Source organism: Colias eurytheme, chromosome 7, assembly GCF_061535395.1.
Source record: "Colias eurytheme isolate Ceu_HAF_F1 chromosome 7, ilColEury1 Martin Lab GWU primary, whole genome shotgun sequence".
NCBI lineage: Eukaryota > Metazoa > Arthropoda > Insecta > Lepidoptera > Pieridae > Colias > Colias eurytheme.
The window spans coordinates 3722162-3739875 of record NC_142986.1 but is presented as its reverse complement, the minus strand read 5'-3'; the positions used below and the strand labels follow the sequence as shown (position 1 = coordinate 3739875).

The 17714-nt window shown below is 35.7% G+C and overlaps 1 protein-coding gene across 2 annotated transcripts in view; it reads left to right on the top strand.

The window, feature by feature from the left end:
• Positions 1 to 2466: 2466 nt before the first annotated feature.
• Unc-76 (fasciculation and elongation protein Unc-76) overlaps positions 2467 to 17714 on the top strand; it is a 49853-nt gene continuing 34605 nt past the window's right edge. For both annotated transcript variants that reach the window (XM_090104016.1, XM_090104017.1), the window contains exon 1: positions 2467 to 2946. In XM_090104016.1, coding sequence (XP_089960142.1) covers positions 2537 to 2946 — 410 coding nt within the window. In that variant the 5' untranslated portion in view covers positions 2467 to 2536. The remainder of the gene's footprint in view (positions 2947 to 17714) is intronic.

The following is a 17714-nucleotide window of genomic DNA, read 5'->3' as shown; positions in this document are numbered from 1 at the left end:
TTTTAAATCTTTTAAGTTTTAACTAATTGTAACAATGATTGTAACATACATTTTTTTAAACAAAAGAATATTTTTATTTAGGTCATTACTTCAAAAATTAAATTAACACAGGCATTTCAAATGGTTCATACTTCATAGGTATCCAATAGTACATTCTCAATACATGCTCAATATCTTGATCATCAGGTGAACATCATGCATTATATTATATCTATTCTATGGAAGAATAAACATTATTGAAATTACGATTCTTAATGTTTAGTAAAATCGAAGCTTAGAATCTGCAAAGTGCAAATTTTATCTTTTATCTTTCAAGAAGACATATTGATCAATAAGATACCTTTTTTTTTTTTTTTTTTTTTTTTTTTTAAGTGGGGAAATCTTACCTAAGATACCCACGGCTCCCGGGGAAGGAGCCGTGGGTTATGTCGGATTCCTACCGACTAAAACCCCACTGTGTACCAACGCGCTGCTTTAGACGGGATGCGGGGACACTATCGCAATCTTCCGCATGTCCCGCCCAGCAGTTGCCCGTTTCCAGGCCCTCCGCGAATTGCCTGTTTCCAGGCCCTCCACCAAATTACCCACCACGAGGCGGCGCAAGCTGGAACACGAGCTCACGCCACCCACTCGCCGACGATGGATTGTTCCCCGTTCCATCATCGGCGTTCCCCAAACCCCCGACCCCAGCACCGACCGGCCGGAGGGCGCGCGCCGAAAGGCCCTACGAAACGTGTTTCACGCGTCGAAGGACCCTCCGGCGCACTTTTATAGAGGTTTCCCTCGCAGCCCCCACCTCACACCAGAGGTGGCGGCCCTCGGTCCGGCCCCACGGACCGGATTACGAGTTGGCAGACGGCTGTCGCAGGACAGCCGCCGCCCCACACCCACCTACAGGAGTCACCGCATGTCACCAAAGTGACGTGTCGGGATCCCGCCCCCTGCTTTGTTGGTAGTCAGACTACCAACAAACACAACACGCGCGGCCTCTGGCCGCCATCCGCCGCCGCAAAAGCGCGGCCCCCTGCCAGTCAGTCGGAACGAGTCCCAAACGAGCCCCGATCGACCTTCCAACCTCATTTTTTCCCAGCCAAATCGCCAGGCCGCGACCGCTGGCCGCCATCCATCGCCGCACCGCAACGGCACCTGAGCCAAACCTGGCCCCCCGGAGGACCCTAGCTAGCTAGCCGGCCATCCAGCCAGCCAGCCAGCCAGCCGGACAACCAGCCGGTGACAACAAGCCAGCCAGCCGCCGCCCAAGGCAGCCGGCCAGCCAACCGGTGGAGCAGCCGGTTTCAGCCAGCCTGCGAGGCAGCCGGTGTGACCAGCCGGTTCCAGCCAGCTCGGCCAGCCGGCCTTCAAGCCAGCCAGCCAGCTATATGGATCCCTGGCCGTCGAGCCAATCGAGTCGTCAGACGACAGACCGGCCGTTCAGCCCCTCCGCGTCCAATTAGCTTCACCCAGAGTACACAGTGCACTCCGAGCTACTGAGCCCCCCCGGCCACGACAAGGCTTGGAACTGATGGGGGGGATCAATAAGATACCTACTTACTTATTATATTTCTGTGTTAAGTTAATTTTTTGTGAAATATGCGTAAAAAATGGTGTGTAAAAATAATATACTTAAGGTGATTGCAACGATCTGTTCCCAGCCAATATCCCGCTAGATGGCGCTGAATTCTACATTTCTAGTTTATTTGAGTTTTTTGCGTAATTGGAATAGTCATCAAACCTAGGAATAGTCATGGCGGTTACTGAATATTATATTTTATTGAAATATGTTATATCATTGCCTTAAAATCCACCCAATTCGGTAAGTATTTTACTGTTGTTTTTCTAAGTAAATATTGTAAATTATTGATTAAAAAGGTCGAACGCGCACACATTTCATTATAGAGAAGTGATAAAATGATTAGTTTTAAAGAAATAGTGTCTGTGTTAAGTGTTTAGAGGTAATCAAAAATGTATGGAGGGACGGTCGGAACATCAACCTTAAGTACAAACGGGTTGAATAATAACAACTATAACAACATTGAATTTATAGAAACGACGAAATAGTTTGCAGCGTTTGTATTTATTTGCTCAGCTATCTAAAAGTTTAGCTTTTTAGGCTTATGATATTTATATTTTATTATTTTATTTCTTTCAGATGCCCTAATAAAGTAACTACCTACCTATTTATTTATTGCGCGGAATGTTTAAAACGTTGTATAAAAAAATCTATTCATAATTAATTTAAATTTCAAATATCCCGCATTCTAAAGTTGCAAAGTTAAGGTTTTTCAGTTTACTTTATTAGCTAATTGCACTGAAGTTTGAAGCTTGAGCGAATGAAAGCTGTGTGCAGCGTTGAGCCGATGTCCGATGAACGCAGTGCGAGCGGCGCGGCGCGCCGCGCGATCCGCTAGCCACGAGTCACGACTCACGAGCGTTGAGCGCAGTGCGTAGTGTTGAGTGCAGAGTGCGCAGTCAGCAGTGCGCTGTGCGCACGAAATTCAGTTTTCGCGCGGTAAACTGCGCGAGTAGACGTACGGTCATGCGAGAGTCGGCTAACAGGATGGCCGAACTCGAATTCGAGGCGCCGCTTGCCCAAATCGAAGATGCTGACGATTGTCTCTCCACTGCGGACTTTCCGCAGAAAACTATCAACGGCAATGACATAAAATTCAATAACATCAACAACCTAAAAAGTGAAATAGTCAAAAAGAAAATTGACTCCAACAAAATAAACGATAATGACGAACCGAAACCGGTGAAGTGTAAACAGGATAATATGCAAAATGGTGAGGGAGATAATTTTACGGAGACTTTCTCCGGCTCACTGGAGGATCTGGTGAACACGTTCGACGAGAAGATCACCAAGTGCTTCGGCAACTATGAGGAAAGCGTGGAGAAGCTGGCGCCGGTGCAAGTTCGTTCGCAGGAAGAAATTATGAACGAGTGCCAGTGAGTATTTGTTATCAGTTAATTAGTGAATTGTCTTATAGTGATATCATCGGTTTAGTCATATTTGTAAACAATAAGCAGAAATTTTGTTCTTTGAACTATAAGGATAAATTCGGGGAATGGTAATGGAATAAATTACATAAAATTGTGTTATAAACAAAAAGGGCGGCTCTGCGCATGGCTGTAGTGGTTGCGGGATCGATCGATGTTTTACTTGGGGGTAACCAAGGGGTGCGTTGGGGTGGCATGACGCATCGTCACTCCCTGAGGGTTGTCAACTTTACTATTTTATCCCCAAATTAAAAGACCCCTCTAATGTTATATTTAATTAGAGAAACTATGCCAATGCAAATGCTGTAAACATTTTTGTCGTATCACAATACGACACGATACGCCTACCCTTTCGATTATTGGATGAATGAATTAAATTATTGTTTTATCAAACCCCTTTGTGTAGATAACAACAAAATATATCAATAAAACCAATTAAATAAAAGACTTGATAAAATAAATTTCTTTATCGTGAAATTCAAATTTCAATCATCCGTCCGTCACCATTTAAAGTTTCACCCATGGAAAAGTTACCTATACTAATAGTGGAACTTACAAAAAAGATATTTCTTTTTTCTTTATCTCGGTAAAACAATGGGCAGACGGTGAGACCTAGACAATTGTGTTTGAGCTCACTTCTATGTGAAAAACGAGCTTGATTGTTACTTGAAGGAAAGTCGAGAGAAATGTATATTGTTCTGTGCATACAGTATAGACCTATGTACCTACTTGTCTAGAAAATATGTATAGATATTTAATATGTGGTTGTGAGATTCTTGTCTCTGAATGTCATCGAGTCTATTTGCGAGAGAAAACTTTTATGGATGCTGGATTTTATGAAAATAAAACGTTGTTCATGAAAGCAAAATATGTTCATGAAACAGGTGGGTATAGGTACATACTATATAATTCATCTACCTACCTAGGTCCTTAATTAATGTGCTCATGAAAATAGTCTTTTAATAACAAAGTACCTATTTGTTTATTTTTTAATTTATTGTAATCAAATATCATTATATCCTAAATATGAAAAAAAATACTTTTCATTATTTAAGTAGGTACCTATTATTTATACAGCAGGAAATAACATTCACTAAAATAAAATATAGGTACGTACCTACCAAGAATCTTATTTTGGAAAAGTCGGTTAAAATAATACTTCAAGTCCAAGAATATAAATTGCTCCATACATTCGAATTTCGAATGCTCCTAAATTAAAACTCAATTTCGTACCTACAACCGAATTAAAAAAGTACTATATAGTCATAATTAATTCGTACTTATTAGTACCTATCACGTAGTAATAACTGTGAAACTAATATGGGTAATTGGGTGGGATTCGTTGTCGCGAGATTGCGATTGGCGTCTGGTCGACATTTCGTTGAACTCGAAATGGGAACAATGTAGGGCTTTCAATTTACTTTTTATTTATTCTGTGAATCTATGTTTACTGGTGCTATTTAAAATTTAAATAGGGTGGAGTCTCCTATTATCGGCCATCTCCTAATATCGGCCTTTTCGAGAAAATGGAATATAACTATAAAAATCGATCTTAAATCATAAAAGTTTTTATGCAAAAAGAGTCTCTATATACATAAGCAAAACCTCCCAAATTTTGGTGTGGGTACCTCAATTGTTGAACATTCAGTTGGCCATAGAGCACGCGCAGGTACGGATATGCGTAGTTTGGCGGCATTGCGAAGTCAAATCTCTGAGTCGACGCTTTACGTTGATAAGTATTTTAATGGAATTTAACAAACCAAGAGTATTTAATTTTATATATTCTTAAAGAAAAACAGTCAAATTATCTATAAAATAGTGTGTTTTTACATTTATTTGTCTTTTTAATGAAATAATTGAGGGGCCGAGATTAGGGATCTGTATTCATTGATAAATCTCAATATCGGCCGGGTGGTCGATATTGGGGTAATGCATGAAAACTTTAAATAACATGTTTAGCTATTTTATATGTTAGCAGTGACATTAATAAGGTTAGAAATGAAACAGCAGCTCCGTTTGATCACTAGATCCTAAAGTCGGCCGCCTAAAAACGATTTTTATTAGCTACGGCCGATATAAAGCGAATCGATGCGTAATAACGGCCACCTTAGTAAAACCTTTTCTACTACCGTCGGACTTTACAATAAACAGTGCTGGTGATACAAGATGTATTTTAATTTTTGTTAATCATGCCGGCACAATCTAAAAATTATAGAGGCAGTGAATGCCGTCAAAAATGAAAAATATGAGCATCAGAGAGGCAATTCGACAATACGACATTCCGAGGACCACTTTACAAGATAGAATTCATAGAAGAATAGACACATATTGCACAGTTGGTAGAGATACGGTCTTAAACCAAAATGAAGAAGATGAAATTGTTCAATGGATGATACGGATGGCTATCTGCGGTTTTCCTAGATCACGTAGCAACGTGATAAATAGCGTTAAAAAGAAGATAAAAGATCCAATCCGTTTAAAATGGAAAACCAGGGAAAAAGTGGTATTCCTTGTTTTTAAAAAGACATTCAATTCTTAATGAAAGGGCTCCAGAAGTGCTGGCAAGGGCTGTAGTTACAGAATAAAGTGGTTTAATGACTTACAAGAAATATAAAATCAATCGGGCACGGAAGACATAATATTATTACAAGATCCACGGAGAGTATTTTATAGGGATGAGACGAGCTTTAGTATTTGTCCGAAGACAGGTAAAGTAATAGGGCCTAAGGTATGGAAGAACATTTATGAAGTTGCTAAGGGCAGTGAAAAAGTAACAATAACTGTTTTGCTAGTCATATCTGCAACAGGAGAATCTTTGCCTCCCATGGTTGATTTCCCTACATCCATAGACCACCAAAAGTAATCGTTAATAGCACCATCCTCCTGGTTTCTTGGTTTATCAAATATTGGGTGGATGAGAAGTGTATGTATTCTATGAATATGTTGCAAATGGCTATAATGATTGGGTGATTTCTGATCACATTTCTAAGCCAATTCTTTTTCTAGTTGATGGACACAAATCTCATTTAACCCCGTATCTTTATTTGTCTTAAGAATTCTGAACTAGTTACTTACATCACTTAATTTTTAAGACAATGCAATGTAACGAAAAGACCAATCATGATAGGTGAGTTAAAAAATGATTTGTATCACAATTGATATTAAAAAAAATATTACCAGTTTTAAGTTTTATTGATCTAACTTCACCTTAGAAAAGGTATGCCGATATTAGGGCCAAAGACGGCAGATATTAGGGTGTTATCTTGCTGTTAGTGGCCGATATTGAGGGAAATCGGTATATTCGAAATAAAAATTCTATATTTAATAAAGTAACAATGGATTCGTAATTTTGCAAATGTAGTAATGGAGTTTCAATATCTATCTACCTAAAAAAGGCACTGTATGAAATAAAAAGGTATTAATGTAAAAATTACATCTAGTCAAAGCTCAAAAAAAGTTGACATGGCCGATAATTGGTGCCACCACCCGTGGAGTCTCCTATTATCGGCCTGCTCCTAATATCGGCCTTTTCGAGAAAACGGAATATAACTATAAATATCGATCTTAAATCATAAAAGTTTTTATGCAAAAAGTGACTCTATATACATAAGCAAAACCTCCCAAATTTTGGTGTGGGTACCTCAACTCTTGAAAATTCAGTAAGCCATAGAGCACGTGCAGGTAAAAACGTGCGTAGTTTGGCGGCATTGCGTAGTCAAATCGCTGAGTCGACGCTTTACGTGGATAAGTATTTTAATGGAATTAAAAAAACATATAGTATTGAATTTTATGTATTCTCAAAGAAAAACGGTCAAATTATCGATAAAATAGTGTGTTTTTACATTTATTTGTCTTTTTAATGAAATAATTTCGGGGCCGAGATTCGGGATCTGTATTTGCTGATAAATCTCAATATCGGCCGGGTGGTCGATATTGGGGTAATGCACGAAAACTTCAAATAACACGTTTAGCTATTTTATATGTTAGCAGTGATATTAATAAGGTTAGAAATGAAACAACAGCTCCGTTTGATCACTGGATCCTAAAGTCGGCCGCCTAAAAACGATTTTTATTAGCTACGGCCGATATAAAGCGAATTGATGCGTAATAACGGCCACCTTAGTAAAACCTTTTCTACCTACTACCGTCGGACTTTACAATAAACAGGGAGGTGATGTATTTTAATTTTTGTTAATTGCTATGCCAAAATCATGCCAGCACAATCTAAACTAGCAAAAGATCAACTAAAAGTAAAACGTTGGCTATTGCAAACGTTTTCCTTTTTGTTGACCTTTTTGTTTGTCCTTTTTGTTGACCATAGTAAAATTATAGAGACAGTGAATGCCGTCAAAAATCAAAATATGAGCATCAGAGAAGCATCTCGACAATACGACATCCTGAGGACCACTTTACAAGGTAGACTTCATGGAAGAATGGACACAGAATGCACAGTTGGTAGAGATACCGCCTTAAACCGAAATGAAGAAGAAGAAATTGTTCAATGGTTGATACGGATCTACGGTTTACCTATCTACGGTTTTCCTGGATCACGTGGCAACGTGATAAATAGCGTTAAAAATATTATAAAAGAAGATAAAAGACCCAATCCGTTTAAAAATGGAAAACCAGGGAAAAAGTGGTATTCCTTGTTTTTAAAATGAAAGAAGCTGGCCAGGGCTATATTAACAGAAGAAAGTGGTTTAATGACTTACAAGAACATAATATAAAATCAATCGGAAACGGAAGACATATTACAAGACCCACGGAGAATATTAATGGGGATGAGACGAGCTTTAGTATATTTCCGAAGACAGGGAAAGTAATAGGGCCTAAGAGATGGAAGAACATTTATGAAGTTGCTAATTGTAGTGAAAAAGTAATAATAAATGTTTTGCTAGTCATATCTGCAGCAGGAGAATCTTTATGGTTGTTTTCCCTACATCCGTAGACCACCAAAAGTAATCTTTAATACCACACCATCCTCCTGGTTTCTTGGTTTATCAAATAGTGGGTGGATGAGAAGTGAAGTAGTATTCTATGAATATGTTGGTTTAATGATTGGGTGATTTCTTATAACATTTCCAAGAATTATTTTTCTAGTTGATAGACACAAGTCTCATTTAACCCCGTATCTTTATTTGTCTTATAAGAATACTGAACTTGGTACATTACTTTAAATTTTTAAGACAATGTAACGAAAAGACCATTCATGATAGGCGAGTTAAAAAAATGATTATAAAAAATCGATTATAAAAAAATTACCAGTTTTAAGTTTTATTCATCTAACTTCACCTAAGAAAAGGTATGCCGATATTAGGGCCAAAGACGGCAGATATTAGGGTGTTATCTTGCTGTTAGTGGCCGATATTGAGGGAAATCGGCATATTCGAAATAAAAATTCTATATTTAATAATGTAACAATGGATTCGTAATTTTGCCAATGTAGTAATGGAGTTTCAATATCTATCTACCCGAAAAAGGCACTGTAAGAAAGAAAAAGCTATTAATGTAAAAATTACATCCAGTCAAAGTTCAAAAAAAGTTGACATGGCCGATAATTGGTGCCACCACCCTACTTACTACAACTCTGAAGTACGCTTACTACGCTAACTATGTAATACGTAGATTTGTATTAATGGACCTTACATTGTCTTTTCGATTAACATAGTAAGTAGGTATATTCAAAGTGGGTTGATTTGGAAATTAACAATATAATTATAATGAGAATTAAAATATTTTACCTACATTTAAGAACGTATTCCTTTTTTATATAATACGTATATAATATTCTTTCAAATAAAATAAATTAGCCATATTATGATAACGTAAACCGAAACGTATCTATAATATCATAATAAATAATAACTAATTGACGAAGTTCACAATTTTTATCTCCAATTAATGCGAACGGAACCTAGAAGGGTCCACTATGGTCTATGCGTGTATTATCCAGCTTTTCAGATTCCATTTACAATAACAACTACCTATTTTAAAATATTATATACCTAAACAAAAGTTTATTCTTTCGTGTCAAAATGAATATTTTGGAAGCTATCCAACGACCTACTTGCCCAAATGTCGGGGAAACCAATAAATCGAATTCGCGAACAGATGAGGGATGCATCCTGCTCCATTCATACCTTTAACGAGTACCTAATTAACCTATATTACAAAAATAAACTCTAAATAACATCTGTATTTCATTTTTATGAGTCGTACAATATTATTGTGAACTGTCCCACTTCGCGATCTCAGCTACATTGTTAACAAGTTTGTGTATTTTTATTGCATAATTCGTAACAATAGGTATGTTTACACATTTTATTTGTTATTATTTTGTTACTCACTACACGAATTGTTATATTTAAGACATTGACCACAGTCTGCATAATTATATTTAAACATTGTAATTTATTTGCACATTTACCTCCATACTAAGTAATACTACTAGTATTGTATAGTATTATATTATCTGTGGTAATACGTCTTAAATATTTTCTTGTAAAATAAACACATAAAGAAATAAGGCTTAATTCTCTACCAACCCTTGCATTAAAGGTAGCAACTGATCCTCAAACAACAGGTGCACGCATTGATTTCCCGTGATTCGAACACATGTTAGCAGACTGCAGATGTCTGACCAGCTTGTGTCCGACACACCTTTCCGAATATCGGATCATATTGCAAATTATAACAATTGTATGTACGTATACATACTACCACTGCCCTGCGGCATAGCGTGATGGTATATAAGTCTATACGTTGACCCGACCTGTTAGTAATACTCATGCAAAATTTGAAGTAAATCCATGCAGTTCTTTTTGAGTTTAGCCTGGACATCCATAGAGACAAACACACATACATTTTTAAATTTCATTATATGTATAGATTACCAGATAATTGGTTAGTTCCATTCATATTCATGCGATCGATAAGCATATCCGCTTCCAAATGCAACATCCGAAAATTAAATCAATTGAAACAATGAATCATGTTTATAATTTACTGCCTAATTTGAACGTGGCGAACAAATTATTATGTATCTGCTATTAGCTTGAAATTATATTCATTATTTCATTATCAAAAGTTATGACACTAATATCATAAATATTGGATTCGCGTATTACATTTTCCTTCACGATTTATCAACTTATTTCAATAACACTCTAAATATTACCAGTTATTACGTCGTTAACTATTACTGAATATACAAGCTCAAAAATCAAAATGCAACAAGCGCAATGAACCGCGTTACGATATTCAGAACTTTCTACAAAAAATTATGAAATATAAACGAGATCGTATACATTCTCCGTTCTATTTAGTATTCATGGGGCTTTTTGCATTATCATCGAGACGAGCGTGGCACACGACTCACGTCCGTCATCGTGCACCCCATTTTGAATACTAAACATCTTTATCATTTATTAAAAAACAACCATAAACAAAACAAAACTCCAGCAAAATGGTTATAGTTTAAAACGTGGTCTGGATATAACTTCTATTCCGTTTAAATCATTGCCAGTTGTCAACTCATGCTGGGGTAATTATGCCATTTAAAACAGAACTGGTATAAATGTTCTACGAGTGCATTTATCTTGATATTTTATTTTATGGTCAATGCAATTAAAATGGAACCAGTATCATCTATCACAAATAGGATACCAATACGAGATAAGAATACGTGGTCACTATAAAAAATATCAAAAAAGTCGATGCAGCATATTTAAGTACAAAAAAAATTCAGTTTAGTGCAAAATTCAAAACGACCCATATTAGTATGTAAAGCAGTCATTAAGCTCATATGTTAAGCCAACGATGAAAATATTTCACCCACATTCTTGTAAGGCGACACGTCAGCTTACCCACATCACCACCCCAGACCAAACGCAAACACGCTCAAGAATGCAGTCGAGGATTTCATCCGACACAAATGCTATATTTTGTTAGCAGTTAACACATTGCGTGTATAACCTGTGACCTTAGCTGTACCCAAACAGATTTCGTAACGCTTCTCGGTTTCCAAGCAGTAAATTTATTGATATACTTGCGCTTGCGTGCTGGTACCAATAATTACCGCTTAATTGGACTGGCCTTCCTGAATATGACCACTTTCTAAAACATTGGAGTATAATTTCGCTTGTTTATTGAAAAGTGAAATTGTATCGTGAACTTGACGGACCAACACCAAAATGCAATATAATAACTATAACTTGAATATAATTGAAAAATAAAAGAGCAGTGTTATTTTTCAGTTTCTGTTCTATATCTGTGATTATCTAACACCAACAATTTTTTACTAGAACCCTTTCATTATTTACACAATGTTACTAAATCGAATTGGCACTCTTCCCAACAGCTTTTAAATGAAGACAACCTAAACTCCAATAAGTTTGAGAAGATTAAATATAGCGTTATCGTTCGTGTATTGTTGAGAATTATTAGTGTTTTGATCCATCAATTAAACTTCAGTAGAATACTTGACTATTTTCAGCTATCTATTACATCCTTTTGCCATATGCAAATACGTATAAATCCATATGAATACGTAGTGTATTCAACTAGAGAGACAATTGCGACTTCTTTCCTGGACCAAACCTCAATTTTATAATTTTTATTTATCTTTGTCCATATTTTTATCCACCAAGACTAGATTCACGTAAACCTAGACGATTTTAAATAACCATGTATTTACCCAATAAACTACAATGACAAGTAAAGTCATGAAAAAGAACCATGTCTTATCGTTTAATCCTATTAGGATACATGCTAAAGATTTTATGTGCTCAGGCCTCAGACTTACGACCATTGATTAGTTATGGTTGCTCGATTATGCAAAAACTAATCAGCTGATTGTTGGTTGGCTCATAGTAATCTTATAATGTATCTGGCATTATGGCTTGTTATAATATAAAGGCTATTTTTTGTCCGAGTACCACACAAGCTAAGCCGCGGGGCGTATAAAAATATGGAGCTCCATTTCAATCATTTAAATTGCGAAATAAAACCAAGCTGCAGTTTTATCAACAATCCGCAGCGGATGCCCTAGATACAGTGAACACAAATTATCAGAGACCTGCAGCTTGTAATTTACATATTTGCATTTTAAGTAAACGCTCAGTATTTTTTCTTCCGCATACCTAGGTATCTGTGCAGACCGTTTTAAAATTCCGTACCGTTACATTTGACTAATTTTAAAAATTGTTTCCATTATTTAAATTGGAATACGAGCGAATAATGGAATGAGAATATAGAAGATAGAGTGATATTTCAATTTATTGTATTGGAATTTAGATTTAATATCTGATGTTATTTAATTTAATTTTACGCATATATTTGCATGCTTTATACAAAGCGAAACATGATGATCAATTATTTCTTCACACCTCTCTGTACCATGTTTTAGGCAAATAAATGTTATTTTATTTTATTATTGAGAAAATGTACCTAGTTACTAAATATTATATACTTAGGTAGTTTTAAAAGGTTATTCTGATAGTACAATGTGATTTAACCCGATCTTAAATACCGCATCTTAAGGAAGCGTAATATCTTGAAGTCATTTGATATGATCGGCTTCCCTCTTCAATGTAATATCGAATACAATCGAATAAGGAGTTCATATCCTTATATCACCTACGCATGCGGGTCGGGGTGAACAACCTCTATTTCGCGAAGACTTGCCCGCATACAAGATAATTGTACCCGCAATATCACAAACATGGCAACTAAGTACAAGTTTCCCGGAATTCCAAAACCAGTTTCCAGCCAGTAAAAAAAATTTATGATGTAAATCCTGTCATAAGAAAGCGGGTGTTAATTGTTAAGTTATAGATGGCCCTAAAATTACGTAACGTTAAATCGAACAACCTTTAGTATGGGCATAGTCATTAATTTTATGAAGAAATATTAGAGGTATAAGCGGAGGTCGTTTCGATTCCATTCGATATGATAAGATCAAAGATTTAAGGGCATCGTAATATTCAAAGTAAAGAATCATGTATCAATCATAATGTATACAGGTACTTTCTTTGTACGGCACTTTTATTTCGGCTCTAAAACTTTCAAAGAAACACAATACACTTCTGTTTTAAGTTTTAACTTACACAACAGACAAAGCACCATAAAACACCATTAAATTTTATTCGTAAACTTCAAACGTATCTTTAATTGGCATTCTGGATCTTACCGACAACCTGTCGATAATTACATTCATCGTAAAGTTTTATAAATCTAAAAAGGAGAGTGGGTATCTGAACCTGATTTATAATCAAATTTAAATTCAGGTACAGCTACTACATATCAAAGGTACTGTCCCAAAATGTTCTACGTAGGTAGAATTTGACCGGTGCTTTAGTATGAACGAAACTTGTACAGATTACTTCCATTACTTTATCTACCACGAAGAGGCATTAATGCATCTTAAACGATGAAAGTGCGTGGGTGAATAACACGAGGTTGTTTGTATTTAACGATTATTCGATTGAGTGACCGCGATAATCGAATCGGGAGACAAAAGCGTGATGCTTTGTTCCAATAAATTGTCTTGGCCCTTATTGTAACTGAAGTTCTATTATTGAGATAACATTTGGGTACCGTTATTCTGTAATGAAAGAATGATGTAACGATTAAATATTGGATTCTATTGTAAACGTAATTTTGAAATATGTAATATCTTTGGGTTCGATTGAGCCATTGTTGAGCTCAGAGATTTTTAAATATGTTTGATTATTAAGAAAATATTTTAATGTCGCTGTTGCTTATATACCTAAAGTAGATTCTGGTTCGCTATCAGGTAACGCACTCTTGTTCCAATTTGATAAGTCTTATATACCTAGTTCAAGAGATACGTGCGAATATTGCAAATGCATTTGTCACGTAAAAATCACTGATTAGGTGAAAGTAATTTCGTTTTCTCCAATTTCTAACAAGGTAAAAATACATCAATCTATTCTAAGGTGCGGTTTGCAATTGCACGGTCGAGTAAGCCATTGTAACGACAGCTTTTAGTAATGGTTTCATTTTGAATACAATTCACTGGCTATTCAATAGAGCCTGATGAGCACATAATGGATTGTTTTAGGGTGACATTTGAATGGTGGATACACGCTTTTAACTCCAATTATAACTCAATCATTTGCCTAACAAGTGAACGCCTAGTAAAAAGGTTTCAAATGGTAGATATCATTTCACCAATATTTTTTTCTTTCTTCATGGCAAGATACGTATGAACTTTTTGTTATTTGTGTATAATGTACATCATAGAACACATAATACAGAACATTGTTAAGAATTTAAAACCTTCAGAAAAATATTCGAGTTCATAGTTAGTTCATATAGTTATTGAGATTTAATACTACATAATAAAGGGAAAATAAATACATTTCTGCAATCATTTGATTGTAGGTTATCGCTTTAATCTGGCAGCAATTGTGACCTAAAGCAATACCATATATTTCATAAAGTTCATCGACTTTACCATATTCGTAAAGACAAATTAGAAGTTAAATAGACTTTAGTGGTGACAAACTACTTTCCGAAAAGGGTATGAGACCCAAATATTTCTATACAATGTATATGGACTACACTTGGTAGGCTATTTGAATATACTTCACACTATATTTAGCATTTTGTTTTGCACTACGTAATACTATTATCAAGGCAGACCTGACGTGTGACACATCGTGGCCATATGTCGCGGTTTCCTTGAATTTACCCACATACAAACAACATCGAAGCATACAACCAACATATTTTATAACCTCCGCTAAGAATCCCTTTGTAAACATAAGAATAGACACTAGAATTATGATGGTCGCGTCCAAGATAAATATTTAATAATTCGATTTATTGTCTAATTTTAGTCCCAATCTCTTGTTATTTCAAATTTCAAGTCCAATAAAATAATAAGCATTGTTATCATAAATTTAAACTATCACTTGTATAACAGGCACGCATCTCAACTACGTCCCTAATATATTTCAATGAATTTCACATTGAGAGTGACGAGGCAAAATGCAAGATGGAAGAATCACTGCAATTGGCTTGAATGGTTAGTGTGTACTGCGGACGGATCCGAGTTACGATTGACGTTTTTCAATCATGATAAATGATTATGACCCATATTGTACTTCTAAGTCTAACTAGGTCTTTATATTCTGTTTATTTTTTAACATGATTGCGCATTTTGCTCGTCTTTTACCAAACTTTTTTAAGTATTTAACATTTTCTTGTCTGTTTTACACTGTGTGTATAAACATATATTTGCCAACCAAACTACTGAATTTGTCACAGTTTGGTAGTGCCTAAATCTAAAATTTTAAACTTATTTTGTATGTTTATACAAACTGCCCAAAATGCAAGGTGGCTTAGGTGGTCTTACCTGCGCATTTCGGATATGATGCCCATAAAATTGTTACAATACAGGAGAACACAAATACCGCGTGTTATGTTTAAAACATATTTCCTTAAACCAGAATACGATCGTAAAACGTCACGTAATGGATGGTTTATTTATCCAATACCCATCGTAATCACTTAATGGGGCCGTATATCATTCTTCACAGTTTTTTTTAATCGGTATGCCCCAACCCCGGTTAACGCAGCAAGGGCGGATCCAGCTTTAGTGCCAGGGGGGGGTCACATAGACGTGGTCAATTTTCAAAAGCTATATTTTGGTAATTTAATTGATACGTAGATTTTAAAAAACTTGGTCAAGTGCGAGTCGGATTGGCGAACCAAGAGTTCCGTACAAACATTTTTATATGTTATAATATTAAATTTATGCTTTTTGCAATTTTTCCTTTATCTGTGCTATAAGACGTAAGTTTCTATTAAATAAAGATTAAATATCAAGATTCCGTGTTCACGGGAAGTACCCTGTAGGTTTTGATTCCTGGCAACACTTGCGAATGTTGATAAGCATGAAATGTATGTTTTATAGCAATTTTTCCTCCATCTGTGCTGACATTGCTTTTAACCAAATTTCAGAACTCTGTGTTCACAGGAAGTAGTACAATACCTATAGATTTTGATTCCCTTGCGATAATGTCGAAATTTGCGATAATTTACGGCATAAACGGCTGAATTTTTTGATTGCGTTGGCTTATAAGTTTGATTTTTTCACAGCTATAAAGAACCGTAGATTTGAATATTCGGTATGAATTTCAGATTGATACCTCCACACGTTCCTGAGAAAAAGGGTATTGATAGGCAGACAAACTTGAAAAATATATATTTTTTGCAATTATTCCTGTATCTGTACTATAAGATGTTGCTTTGTACCGAATTTCAAGATTCTGAGTTTACGGAAAGTACCCTGTAGGTTTTGAGTTTTGATTACCTTGCGAATGTCGAAATTTGCGAAATTTTTCGGCATTTACGGCTGTATCTTCTGATTCGTTCACATAGAAGTTTGATTTTATTATAGCGTAAAGGTATTTTAGACTTGAGTTTTTGGTATGAATATTAAGTTAATACATGTCAGCGTTCATGAGTAACAGGTTTGTAAGTTAAATTTTTTTTTAAATATTTTTTTATATTATAATCTAAGGAAAAATTCATACTTTTCGCAATTAGTAAACAAAGTCGTTGTCTCTGTGCCTATGTCCCTATGTATGATTAAATCTTTAAAACTAGATACGCAACGAATTTCGATGCAGTTTTTTTTAAAGATAGAGTGATTCAAGAGGAATAGTATATAATTTATAAGGTTTTAGAGAAAGCGGGCGAAGCCGCGAGCGGTAAGCTAGTCTGCGTTATAAGACGTTTGATTGTACTAAATTTCATGACTCTGTGTACTCGGGAACTACCCTGTAGGTTTTGATTTCTTAGAGAGTGTCAAAAATTTCAGCAATTACAGCTGCATCTTTTGATTGCGTTGGCTAAAACGTTTGAATTTTTCACAGCATGAAGGAACCGTAGACCGTAGGATTTCGACATTAACAAGGGAATCAATACCTGCAGGGAGCACCCTGTCCCGTAAACACAGTCTTGAAATTGAGTAAAAAGTATCGTGTTATAGCACAATGTAGTAATAACTGCGAAAACCCTAATTATTTAATGAAATTAAATAAAAATATATTTTTTAAATTATTTTAAACTTACAATCCCTTTACTCATGAACGTCTACATGTATTTAATCCATCAGTCCTCGGAATCACAGACACAATAGAAAATCTATTGTGTCGCGCCCCGATCGGGCCTTACGGTGGTCAATGGGTTAATTGATATTCACATCAGAACTCAGGTCTATAATAACTTAAATCTGTTATTTAATTCAAATTATATGTCAACGCAATCTGAAGAAAAAGCAATTAGAGCCGCATATTCTGTAATTCGCAACTACTTGCAAGGGTCAAATCAATCAAAACCTACAAGGTACTTCCCGTGAACACAGTCTTGAAATTTGGTTAAAGGAACGACTTAATCACTTACAAGCACAGATAAAGAAAAAAATCCTTTAAACAAAATTGTAAGATACAACATAATGAAAAAATATGTTTGCTCGGAGTCCTCGGTGCGCGAGTCCGATTTCCGGCATTTGGCCGATTTTTTGTTGTAATTTGACTGTATTTTCTATTGTTCATTTAAAAAAAATTTTGCTATTTTATGTCTTATCCACGAACTGGGATATTTCGATATTTGAGGTTTTGTGTGAAAAGTGTAACAGCAAAAGTTGTAGAAAAAAAATTAATTACATTACACTTTACTTTACT